At 37.7% G+C, this 13,205-nt stretch overlaps 1 protein-coding gene across 3 annotated transcripts in view; it reads left to right on the top strand.

The window, feature by feature from the left end:
• Window positions 1-12,728, top strand: part of EPC1 (enhancer of polycomb homolog 1) — a 73,542-nt gene extending 60,814 nt beyond the window's left edge. For 2 of the 3 annotated variants that reach the window (XM_054991470.1, XM_054991469.1), the window contains exons 11-14: window positions 7,670-7,788; window positions 9,276-9,417; window positions 9,538-9,904; window positions 11,355-12,728. In XM_054991470.1, the coding sequence (XP_054847445.1) occupies window positions 7,670-7,788; window positions 9,276-9,417; window positions 9,538-9,904; window positions 11,355-11,427 (701 nt within the window). In that variant the 3' untranslated portion in view covers window positions 11,428-12,728. Of the gene's footprint in view, window positions 1-7,669; window positions 7,789-7,869; window positions 7,957-9,275; window positions 9,418-9,537; window positions 9,905-11,354 lie in introns of all 3 variants that reach the window. The other variant, XM_054991471.1, reaches the window with a different exon arrangement.
• Window positions 12,729-13,205: the final 477 nt, after the last annotated feature.

Genomic DNA, 13,205 nt, shown 5'->3' with positions numbered 1-13,205 from the left:
GTAAAGTTTGGGACGCGTACAAGGCGGTTGTAAGGGGCATACTAATGGACTTAAATGGCAGAGCAAGGAAAAAGAAAGAGGAGAAAAGACAAGAGATTGAGGAGAAAATAAAGGCCAAAGAAATACAGTTAAAAAAGAGACCAGGGAAAAAGAAAATACATCAGGAAATTAAAATTCTTCAAGAACAGTTAACAGCAATGAGTAATAAAGAATTGGAGTGGAACCTTAAAAGACTGAATCAAAAAGCTTTTGAGGGTGCTAATAAACCTGGGAAATATTTGGCATGGCAATTGAAGAAGAAAAGGGAAAAGAAAATAATAAATAAAATCTGTGAAGAAAATAAAACGTACCTGGAGCAGACTACCATTAGTAGAGCCTTTTATAAATTTTATGCTAAGCTGTATAATAAAAAAGAAGTAACCAAAGAATCAATAGCATCATATTTGGAGAAAACCAAACTTCCAGAGATCTCGGAAGCTTGGAGAAATAAGTTGAATAGTGAAGTAACTGATGAGGAAATAAGTAAGGCAATACAATCCGCAAATCTAGGAAAGGCGCCAGGGCCAGATGGACTTACGGCTAAATTTTATAAGACAATGGCCAACGAACTGGCACCATTCCTAAAAGAGGTGATGAACGGAGTTTTTAGGGATCAAAGAATTCCAGACACTTGGAGCGAAGCGAATATATCATTGATCCCAAAAGAGGGCCAAGATCTGACTAACGTGAAAAATTACAGACCTATATCACTACTTAACAATGATTATAAAATTTTTACGAAGATATTGGCGGAGAGACTGAAGGGGTGGCTCTCGGAAGTCATAGAGGAGGAACAAGCAGGCTTTTTGCCAGACAGACAAATAAGAGACAATTTAAGGACAGTGATCAATGCTATTGAATATTATGACAAGCGTTGTGACAAAGAGGTTGGTTTCTTCTTTGTAGACGCTGAAAAAGCGTTTGACAATTTAAACTGGGATTTTTTGTTTGCCACTATGGAAAAGCTACAATTGGGAGAAAGATTCATCAGAGCAATTAAAGAAATTTATAGAGACCAGACTGCAGCAATTGTAGTGAATGATGAACTGACCAAGAAATTGACGATTAGTAAAGGAACAAGACAAGGTTGCCCGTTATCTCCATTGTTGTTCATTTTAGTATTGGAGATTCTGATGATACAAATACGACAAGACGAGGAAATACGAGGAATAAAAATAAAGGACTATTCATACAAGGTTAGAGCATTTGCAGATGACATAATGTTAATTGTAGAAGATCCATTGGAGAACATGCCAAAAGTGATAGACAAGATCAAGGAGTTTGGTGACTTGGCAGGTTTCTTCATTAACAAAAAGAAGTCAAAGATATTATGTAAAAACATGACTAAGCAGAAACAACAATTGTTAATGGAAACAACGGACTGTGAAGTAACTAGTAAGGTGAAATATTTGGGAGTTGAGCTGACTGCAAAAAATATAGATTTGTTCAAGAATAATTATGAAAAATTATGGACTCAGATAGAGAGAGACTTGATCAAATGGAATAGACTGAATTTGTCATGGTTGGGCAGGATTGCAGCAGTTAAGATGAATGTGTTACCAAGAGTAATGTTTTTGCTACAGACAATACCAATCATCAGAGACTCTAAACAATTTGAAAAATGGCAGAGGAAAATATCAGATTTTGTTTGGGCAGGCAAGAAGCCTCGAGTGAAAGTAAAAGTTCTACAAGATGCAAAGGAAAGAGGCGGAATGCAACTGCCCAACCTGAGACTTTACCATGATGCAATCTGCCTAGTTTGGTTAAAAGAGTGGATGACATTAAAGAATAAGAAACTATTAGCCCTAGAGGGATATAAAAAAATTTTTGGATGGCACGCATACCTATGGCATGACAAAGTAAAGGTCAACTCGATGTTCCTGCATCATTTTGTAAGGAGAAGTTTATATACAATCTGGAAGAAGTACAGAATTTACCTACAAGAAGGAACCCCTTTGTGGGTGGTTCCATACGAGGTGATAGATCCGAGAGCTGTTGATAATGAACAACAATGTTTAACGTACAAAGAAATAACTAAAACTGAAGTGTCTAAACTTAGAATAAAGACGCAAGAGGAACTATCACCGAACTACGATTGGTTCCAGTATAGACAGATCAGAGATTTGTATAACTCGGACTCTGTAAAGGGAGGTATACGAACAGAGAATTCGGAACTAGAGCAGACCCTTTTTAAAGAAGACAAGAAAAGAATATCCAAGGTATACCAAGTACTGTTGAAATGGTATACCGAGGATGAGACAGTTAAAACACAAATGGTGAAATGGGCTATAAATTTTAATAAAGAAATAACAATGGAGGCATGGGAATACTTGTGGAAAACTACAATGAAGACAACGACATGTATTAATATTAAAGAGAACATTTTTAAAATGATCTATCGTTGGTACATGACACCAAAGAAGATTGCGCTAGGAAACTTGAACACTTCTAATAAATGCTGGAAATGTAGAAAGCATGAGGGCTCCCTCTATCATATGTGGTGGTCGTGTGAGGTAGCTAGGCAGTTCTGGGGGGAAATAATAAGAGAAATGAGTGAAATTTTACAGTTTCAAATAAATAAGAACCCAGAACTCCTGCTGCTAAACTTGGGAATGGAGGGAATCCCAGCCCACCATAGGACGTTGATATTTTATATGACTGCAGCAGCTAGACTTTTGTATGCGCAGAAATGGAAAGTACAAGAAGTGCCAACTATTGAAGATTGGATCTACAAATTGCTGTATATGGCTGAAATGGACAAGATGACAAGAAAACTGAGAGATCTGGACTCAGGGCAGTTTAACACAGACTGGGAGAAGCTGAAACAATATTTGGAGAAGAAGTGGGAGGTGGGAGGAAAACTGTGGCAGTTTGAGAACTACTGAAGTACAATAAAAGTATAAAAGAGAGGGGTGACTTTACCGGGGGAGGAAGAGAAATGTGAATTTATAAGCAGTTAGATTAATTAATTGATTGAGATATATATAGATATGTAAAGGTTAATTGATAGAATATTGATAGAGAATAATTAACGGTTTAAACATGAGGATTGAGTAATTAACAATTTTTTTTTTACTTGATAAGACTTATATGCACCAAACTGAATGTATAGAAGAGTTAAAATGACTGACTATGCGATGAGTTATATAGAAATACTATAAAAAGAAGAAATGATTAATATATAGAGAACAAATCAAATTGTTTGATTTAAATGTGGGAAATTTTTATGGTTTATGACATACAGAAATATTCAAAACTGGAAAATGGGATAAATTGTTTATCTAAAGAAGTATAGTTTGGATGTATAGTAAGTAAAAGAGTTAAAGATGTACTGCTTAATATAATGGAGAATATATATTTGTTTTAGATAGAGGAAATTAATAGAAGTAAGGGAAAAGGGACAGAGGGTGGGAAAGCTGTTGGAAGTCAACAAAAGGGGGGGAAAGGGAGGGGGTTAGAAACGAAAAATTAGGGGATAATTGAATGCAATGTAATGTAAAAATATTAATGTTCTAACCCAATAAAAATTTTACAAAAAAAAAAAATAAAACACAGCTTGCAATATAAGGGATGTTGGAGTTCTGCTCTCAAATTCCAGTTTAACCAAAATACCTAAAGTCTTTGAATGGATGAAATTATGCTGTTAAAATAAGCAAGCATGCTGTGCAGATAGCACTATTATTCCTTGACTTTTGTTTGCACGTGTTTTAAATTATATTCCCACCCTCCCCTATTTGGCAATGAAAAATTGAGAGGCATTACAAGGGGCAAGGGTGACAAAGAGCGCAAAAACCGCACCTGGATAATTACTTCCTGCCTTGGACTCACATTCAGGTTTACAGTAGTTTTGAAAGCATGTAGAGTCACTGGACAAAACTGAGCATGCCACATTATGGTGGCTGCTTTGTATTCTTGGAGGTTTAAGGGGTGTTACCTTGGACTGTTTGGGAAACTGACTTTAGAAAGTCTGAACACACCTTACAGCTGCTTATTGGGCACCCCAGTGAGTCATCTAGTCCCAGGCCTATATTGGACTGGATGGTTCACTTTACTACTTTCTCTGACCAAGTGAGCTTTTGACTCACCAAACTTTATGCCCTGGAAAATGTTGTTGGTCTTTAAGGTGCTACTGGACATGAACTTTGTTGTACTACTTTCAAATTGAATGGAAGCCTTTAAGGAAGGAGACTGCCTAACTTCCCTAGAGAGTGGTTCATAGGCCAGTCTATATGTGACATTTTTTAAAAAATCACTTTCCTTTAGGAGTTTCTCAGAAGTAGTTTGGTTAATTCCTAAGCAGCAGCTAGCAGAATGTGAACATCCAGATTTCTAAAGCTTAAGTTTTGTTTCAGGAGGATAGTTGTGAAATCTACATGGTCTCTGTGCAGTCCACAGATAGCCCACAGCACTGAGACTCGGATCTACTGTAATTTAAAATCTTGGACATGTTCCTGAAACCTTTGGAAGTAGAGCATTGGTGTCATAAATCCTTACAAGTTGTAATAAAGTACTAGCTAATACTTTAATGGCCACATGGGCAAGAAACATTCAATTCATTCTCACAAGTCTGCAAATAGTTATAAATATTGTGGGTGTCAAGTCAATTACAGTTCAAGATTTTTCAGAAACTTCTAAGTAATCTTTTCAGCCTTCTAGTGTGGTCTGCTTTCTCAAGGGGTTAGTGAGAGAGAAAATCCTTCCCTCGTGAGTTTTTTTGCAGTAAGAAATGGCTGTGGCAGAGAAAATCAGAGCTCAATCTGTAGTTTAAGAGGTTCTTTTTTCACTTGTCTACGTATTGCTAGCGTGTCTTCTTTTTACGATGTTTTTTATCTGTTTGTTGTCTATAGCTTACAGTTTAAATAGTTTTATTGTTTATAATTTAAATAAAGACAAATTCTACACAAAAAAAAGAAATGGTTCACTTACTGTAATAAGTAGAGCTTGCCTATAACAGTTTTATGAAAGAACCTATTGGCACATCTTCAAGTGTTACATAATTTCCTATATAATAATACTTTTTTGGAAACTGCATAATTCTCAGATGCAATATGCTGCACGTGCTCCGATCACATGTAACGAGCCACACAAGGTGACTGCATATAGAACATTAAATTTATAAGATGACGTCCTTTTAATAACTATTGTGTTCTTGGGGAAGGAGTTATTGCTACTGTATCTGTTAGTTCAATCCTTTGCAGATGCCTTAATCCTTTAAAATCAATACGTTTTAAGGACCAAATGCTTAAGGGCTTTTGTTTTAAAAACTTATGGTGGGAATTCAAATTGAAGTTGTGTCCTGTGAGCCAGAGTTTAAGGAACCATTTGTTGTGCATGCTCAAGTGGGCTTGGGCCAGTGTTTGGAGAAACATCAGTTTTACATGCCAGAATCGCTTTTGATACTGAGGAAGCAGCATGACTTCTTTCTTTCAAACAGTAGACCTCTATCTTGTATCAATCCCACTGGGCATGCTGAAGAACTTGGGCATGTCTAAAGTAGTTTTTTGGATCCCAGCCCACATAAATGTTCTTTGCGGGCAAGTTCATGTACTGAATTGCTCCACTTACCCTTGTTTCAAAACTAGTCACAGGGAAGTCTAGGTTCAGCATGTAGTAATCTAGCAACCATGTCCAAGCAATGCTTGGCGACTCACAGCTGAACAGCCTATTTTACTTTGTGTCAACTAATTTCCTTGGGAAATATCCCCTTCGGAATACTTATCTGTGGAGCTGAAATGTGTGTCATTCTGTTCATATGACTATATTGTAGTGTCTTTCTGTAACATAGATCAGGGGTTCCAAACCTTGTTGAGCCTGAATTTTAAGAGAGGGTAGCAGGCTCTACTGCAAAATGGCTGCCGTGGCGTGGCAATTAGAAGTCCCAAGCCAAGGATCCTCCTATGATAATGATAGCTATTTCCAAGTGGCCACTGCTGTAGACCCAAAAGTGGTGTTATTTGAAGCACCTTCTGCTCCAATGAAGTGAAAGATTGATAGTTTGCTTTGGGAAGAGATGTTTCGGGAAAGAGAAAAGTGGATGCCAGCAATCACACTGGTACCACCATGTTGGGGATCAGTGACACAGATTTTAATAGAATAGCTTAAACCACTGGCAGCAAAGCTCATTCTTGGCATTAAAGTACCCAGTTGTAAATGGGATTCAGATTAAGTTCATTTATTAGAAGTGGTAAACACTGAAGCTAATGCATATGTACCTTGTTAAATCTTGTGTTGTAATCTGCATGTTTATAACACCTGGAACTCAAATTCTGTTCTACTTGAAATAATCTAGATGGGTGGGGAATCTCAAAGCATAGGCAACCCTTTGTCTTACAAGATATGAGACACTCAAACTTCATGATCAAAAAGAGTCCAGTAGCACCTTGATTGATTTTGCTACTACAGACTAACACGGCTAACTCCTCTGCATCAAACTTCATGGTTATTGCATATAGGTATTAGTTCTGCAAATGAAGTTCTGATTTATAATCGATCATAACGGTCAAAAACAGAAATTTCTTAAATATAAAAATATTTGTTTTAGTCTAACATGTTCTGCTTTTTCAAAAAAAAAAATAACGCTTTTTATGTGTATTAGCAGTGAGCAAGACTTTATACAGCTTGGCAGTTACATGAAAAGTAGTTTTCTATGAACTGCAGTGTGGAATGGAAAGCTAGACTAGATTTTGTAGGCCACAACCTTACGTTATGATGTTTTGAGCTGCCTAAAATGATGATGCTGGAATCTGGTGTAGTTGCTTTGTGGTAGAATTACAGAATTTGAGTCCAGTTGCACCTTAGAGACCAGTAGGATTGAAGGGAGCTTAAAGCTTATATCCTGGAAATCTTGTTGGACTTTATGCTACTGGACTAAAATCCCGTTGTTCGTCTAGGTTTAATAATCTTAATCTGGAAAACTGACAAATGTATGTCTAAATGAGATTTATAGTTTATTTCATTCTTCAGCCTCTGCCAACCTTAGATGTTGGCACTAGCAAGTTTTTCATTAAAATGCACTGAAATAAAAACTGTAATGAAACTTCTCTATTTTCTATTTTTAGAACTGAGCTCTCCATAGACAAATAAGTAGTATAATACACTCTGTCTTCATTCCTCTGTAAATCAGCATAACCACCTCCGTTCTTATTGACTGGATTTTTTCCCCCAGGTGGGTTAATGGAGGGAAACTGAGTAATTAAAAAACTTTGTCATATTTGAACTAAGAGAACATTCCTCTAAAAAAAGATTTATTTACAAAAAGAAATAACTTCTATTTGATTTGTCCTTGATGGGGTTAGATTCAAGTGCTACCTAAAATAGGAACAAGGGAATGAATTTCATCTGATTAAATATGTAGTTTGATAGGGGGGTTCTCTTAACAGGGTGATTACTACATGTGGCAATGGTCAGTTCTGGAATGGCAAGTCGCTTTTTTTAAAAAAAATCCTATATGATAGGCAAGCACGCTCTTTATTTTGCAACAGCAGCCAATTTCTCCCATTTAGTGTAAGGGTAAGATACATCCTCTGCTCCAGACTGACGTATATTGAGAGTTTCCTTTTAGGGATAAAGAATGTACATTTGAGGTTTCTGTATTTTGATACAGTATTCTCTTATTTTATATTTTGTTCAGCATTTACAGCCGAACAATACCAGCAACATCAGCAGCAACTGGCCCTCATGCAGAAACAGCAGCTTGCACAAATTCATCAACAGCAGGCAAATAGTAATTCTTCTGCGAACGCTTCACAGGTGAGGGAGTTGTCTGTATTATGATTTATCCCTCATTTTTCCCACCAGGGTTCATCTCTTAATTGTCAACTGTTGCCATAGAGCCTTGCAACTAACCAACAGGGAAGTGGCTTTCGCTCGAATCTACATCTTAGCCATACTCTAAAGTGTTTAAAAGGGACACCATCGGTGAGTATAGAAGGCATTGCCTCTACTCCCTCCTAACAGAAGCAAAACAATATGTAAAGCCTTCAATGTGCATGTTCTAAAAGATGCTAGAAAATGTAATTAACCGAGAATGCATGTTCAGGTTGGAGGGGAACCAGTTAAATTCATGGAAGATAGATCTCTCAGTGGCTGTTTGACAGATGGCTAAATGAAACCTCCATGTCCACAGACCATGCACTACTGGTCACCGATTGCTGTGGGATGGAAGCAGCAAAATGAATCTGTTGCCTCCATTCCTGCTTGTGAATGTCTCTAAAGCATCAGTTTGGCCTCTTGTTAAGAAATTTTACGTTAGACTAGACAGATATTTGATGTGATCCATTTGGTGTTTTCCTTAGGTACTGGTTACATTTTTTTCACCGTCTAAAATTTGGATTTAACCCTTTAAAATGACACTCATAATAGACATTACCAGGTATCTAGAGATGAATATATTAAGACTTAGTTTCTAAGCTAATCTATCTTGTGCTTTGCTTACTTAACTTCTTGAGCATACAAATGTTTGGTTTTGGCAATATCAGTACTTCAATTGATTAATCAGTACTTTGGTTAATTTGTAATGCTTGCCCAGTTCTGTCAACCAAGCCAGACTGGCCAGGGATCCTGGAGGTTTTTTGCTTTCTTCTGGGCATAGAGCTCTGGTCACTGGAGGAGTGAAAAGAGGAGATAACTGTGAATTTCCTGCATTGTGCAGGGGGTTGGTCTAGATGATCCCGGGACACTTCCAGCTCTATGTTTACCTGCTCCAAGCCTTTAAAGGAGATCTTATGTGGTGCCTACTAAATTATGGATTCCTTTAGCCTGAAGTTCATTGGTACTTCCTTTGTTTTGTTTTTTTTTGCAGTGGCATTAAGATCTTTCTAGGCATGCCTTTAAGCAGCAGACTAGAGACTTGATAAAGAAGTTGGGTGGTTTTGACCTGTGTATTGATTTTTTTTTAACATTGCATCTTTTCTGTTTTATTTGTGCAAAATGGAGTTTTAGCCATTTCATGTAAACTGCCTGGAAACCAGTGGTTGAAAGTTGATCTAGAAACACAGGCTTGGATCCACTGGCAATGCCTGAAATACTATTCCCAGGGGACCTCTAGGAACAGCATATGGGTAGCAGCTGGATGCTTGCAGTGGGAGGGGGGAGTTGGCATAAGTCAGTTTCTCTTACTTGCACGCATGCTCGCACCATTGCATTGCAGAATCCAAGCCATAGTTAATATGTAAAATAGTCTGTGCTTTAATTTTCTGTCTCATTTGTAAAATTTTTGCTGTTTTTTTTCCTTAAAGGGTTTTATTTCCAAGACATTGGATTCTGTTAGTGCTCAGTTTGCTGCTTCAGCATTGGTTACATCAGAACAGCTCATGGGATTCAAAATGAAGGATGATGTGGTGCTTGGAATTGGGGTGAATGGCATCCTTCAAGCCTCAGGTAAGAAGCAATAAAAATAAGGGGAAAACCCAATAAAGGACTTGCTTTTAGTATTGGCAAAGGGTGTATTACTAGTGGCCTGTTTTGGAGTCACACCTAATTTTGTTGCTTATTCCACAGGAGTATATAAGGGCTTACACCTCAGCACTACTACGCCTACAGCACTTGTGCATACAAGCTCGTCATCAACAGCAGGTTCAACCTTGTTACAGCCTTCAACTATAACACAGACTTCAAGTTCCCACAGTGCACTGAGTCACCCAGTAACTGCTGCCAATTCTGCAACAACTCAGGTTCTGATTGGGAACAACATTAGATTAACTGTACCCTCATCAGTTGCCACTGCAAACTCTATTACTACGCTCAATGCACGACACATACCTAGGACTCTAAGTGCTGTTCCATCATCTGCCTTAAAGCTGGCTGCAGCAGCAAACTGTCAGGTGCCCAAGGTCCCAGCTTCCTCCTCTGTGGATACAGTACCAAGGTAAGGCCTTTGTGTCTGAGCTCAGGCTGGCGCTGAAATCTGCTTGGTCTGCTCTTTGTGCTGCCAATGAATGAATTCAGTGGCAGTGTGGAGTATGTTCTATGGACTGTTTTTTAAACCAGTCTCTGTATCAGGCATCTGACGAAGAGAACTTGATTCTTGAAAGCTTATGCTACAATAAAATTGGTTAGTCTTAAAGGTGCTACTGGACTCTTTTTGATTTTGCTACCACAGACTAACACGGCTAACTCCTTTGCATTGATGACTACTGATTCTGTTAATTTTTTAAAAAATAGCATCTCTCCAGATTTGACTTAGATCAAGATGGGTAGCCGTGTTTGTCTGTAGCAGTAGAAAAGAGCAAGAGTCCAGTAGCGCCTATAAGACTACAAAATTTGTGCTAGGCTATGAGCTTTCATGAGCCACAAAACTGAGCTGTGGCTCATGAAAGCTCATATCCTACCACAGATTTGACTTGGTAGCTAAAATTTGGTCTCTCATACGTTTCAAAATAACAAAATTCATTGTAGAAACTCATTTGAAGGACCACACCAATGGCTTTGGGTCTGGTTATAAAGTCTTGATCCATTAAATGCTGCTTTATATTATCAATTAAGTAACACTGAAATTCTTGGATTTTGAGTAGTCTCTTTTACCCCAGTTGTAAATGCTAAACCTTCCTGAATGGGATTTATTTCTGATCTATAGTTACCTTAGGCACACTCAAAAACTTGATTTTTTTTAAAACTTACTTTGAATAGAAGATCCTCTGCCGTATCCCAAAGTGGTGTTGAAATTCCCTCAGTTCTGAAGGTTCTGTATGAAATTGAATGTCTGTCTTAAGAAGACCAAGGCTTCCTGATTTGCTTTCATTTCAAACTAGCACAACCAGACACAGGAAAGTTCACCTACAAAAGTGTTAAATGTTTATTGAAATTAGAAACAATGGTTGGGGTCATGAAGTACAGCATTAAAGCCACCTTGAGCAGGTACTTGAGGGACCGTATATAAATTCTCTAAATAATACATCATGTTCCCAGCACTGCCACCCCTTGCCTCTGTACCTTTCTTCTTTTGTAACATTTGATTCGTAGGTTTTATTAATCTTAAAGATTGAAAACACCACTTCTTTTTCATGTTTGACATCTCACTCTGTATAGTAAGCATCAGAGACTTGGCTAAACATAAACAATAATAAACTGTTTATTATTGAAACAAGTTTAAATGCATTCTCAAAGTACAGTGCTTGAATTCTTCCCCATAATATGTGTAAAATGTTTACTAATTAAAACAATATAGATTATTAGGACAGTGTCATGTTGAAGTTCTGAAGATAAAAGCTTGCTTTTAATAATGTCTTTGAAAGGGGGCCTTTGTAAGATTGAGTTCTGTGTCTCTCCCTACTTGAATATTTACTAACCTGCGTCTTGTGTTTTTTCCTCCCCTGCAGGGAAAACCATGAAACAGAAAAGCCAGCACTGAACAATATAGCAGACAATACAGTAGCAATGGAGGTGACGTAGTTTCCATAGTGTTGGAACTGCAGCCTTTGGGAACTTGTTTAGGTGCTATGCATCAGTAGCAATTTGAATGCAAGGGATGATGGGATGCAGCCTATTGCGTTTCCATGGCAGCTGTGGGGACTTGACAGCAATGCACATCTCTCATGCTTTGGTTTTTCTTTTCTTACTGTTAATAGGAAAGAATCAACATCTGTAAATTAAGAATACAGCAATTATCTGTACAGTACTCCATATTTGTAATACCCTTGTATATATGTTACTTGAATACAGAACTGTTCATTTGTGATGCTTTGCACTTGGGGCTGGGGAGGGGCGGGAGGGAGAATTGCAACAAAGTAAGAGTGTGAGAAGTGAGATTGTATAGAGATGAAGTGTCATCACATCATGTGCATGGTGCGGAACCTGCTGTTTTATCTATTTATTGTGCCGTGTTTACAGTTTTTTGTACACTGTACCTTCATTGGTTCCTGTGCTGTAGTAAATGTGTTAGGTAGCTGTGGACTCCTTGGTATTTTGTAAATGGTATTAACATAACTTGGTTCCCCCTCTGGGTCCTTGAGTTTTCTGTGTATCATGTGAAAAATGGTGACATACATACAGAAATTTTTTAAAAAGGCATCAGTTTAAAAATGGGGAATGTACTATTCAATGGGATCTTCCTGTTCTAATCTCATAAGGCAAGTAACAAGCTAAAAATGAAGTCTCACGGATTCTACCAACTGACTTGCTCACAAACATGTGTGCAGTTTCTGGTACTTAAAGCACTAAAGTTATGTTGCTGCTCTTCATACAGCCCCCTCTGTTGTCCCATTTCCTTGCGCACCAAAAAAAAAAAGGTGTCAAATCAAGTATGCAAATGGAGTCCTTACAACTGGAGTTTTTATGTTGTCTTGCCCTTCTTTTGATCACAAATTATATTTTTTTATTGTATAATTGTTAAAGACTTCATTCTTTACTTGTTCTTAAGAAAAAGGCTATAAGGGAGAAGAATGCAGTAATTGCTGTACGTGTATCATCATTCCAGTTTCTGAAAACAGCCAGCTTTTTTTTTCCTTTTAAGATTCTCCAGAAGGCTGCAAGGCCAGAACCACAACTGTCGGGTGCCTTCCTTTGGAAATATTTGCCCTCTCTTCTGTGAAGAGAATGGTACTTAAGACTCTACTACTAGTGCTTTGTCAGTACCGAAGCCAGAATGCCCACTTCAATGGCGTACATTATCCTTAAGGTTTTTAATCCCACCTGGAAAATTGTGACAGAACTCTCACAAAATAAACCCAGGGCATTACATGTTGACAGACAAATGTGTGGCGTGTTTTATATTTTATTTATTATTGAAGACACCGTACAATTAAAATTTTTAAGAAAACTGTCCTATCCTAAACCTTACAGTCCGCATAGAGACATACTAGAAAAGGGGAAAGTCTCTTGTTGAAGTTTTTGATGAGGAAAAAAAATCCTAGTGCAAACGTAATACAGGCCAAATCCACAGTTGATATACAAACTATTCAGGATACCTTCCATCACCTGTCATTCCGGTTCCATCTATTTAGGCTTAATCTTGATAGAGAAACATGCTAAAGTCTTCCTGGAGGATAAAGTGAAGAAAAACCGGGACATCTTGCGCATGCAATTCCAGACGTAACAGTATTGGTTATCTAAGAACCAGTTTTTGTAAAACTTCATTCTTGGTTGCCTAGGGTCAGATCTTAACTCTTGACAGGTGACCAGGTAAGTGGCTATTTACAAGTCAGGTACTGGAGGTTTTTTAAAAAAAGAGT

The sequence above is a fragment of the Eublepharis macularius genome, chromosome 11 (assembly GCF_028583425.1).
Source record: "Eublepharis macularius isolate TG4126 chromosome 11, MPM_Emac_v1.0, whole genome shotgun sequence".
Taxonomy (NCBI): domain Eukaryota; kingdom Metazoa; phylum Chordata; class Lepidosauria; order Squamata; family Eublepharidae; genus Eublepharis; species Eublepharis macularius.
Note: the sequence above shows the minus strand (reverse complement) of the source record. Positions and strands in the feature narration are given on the sequence as shown.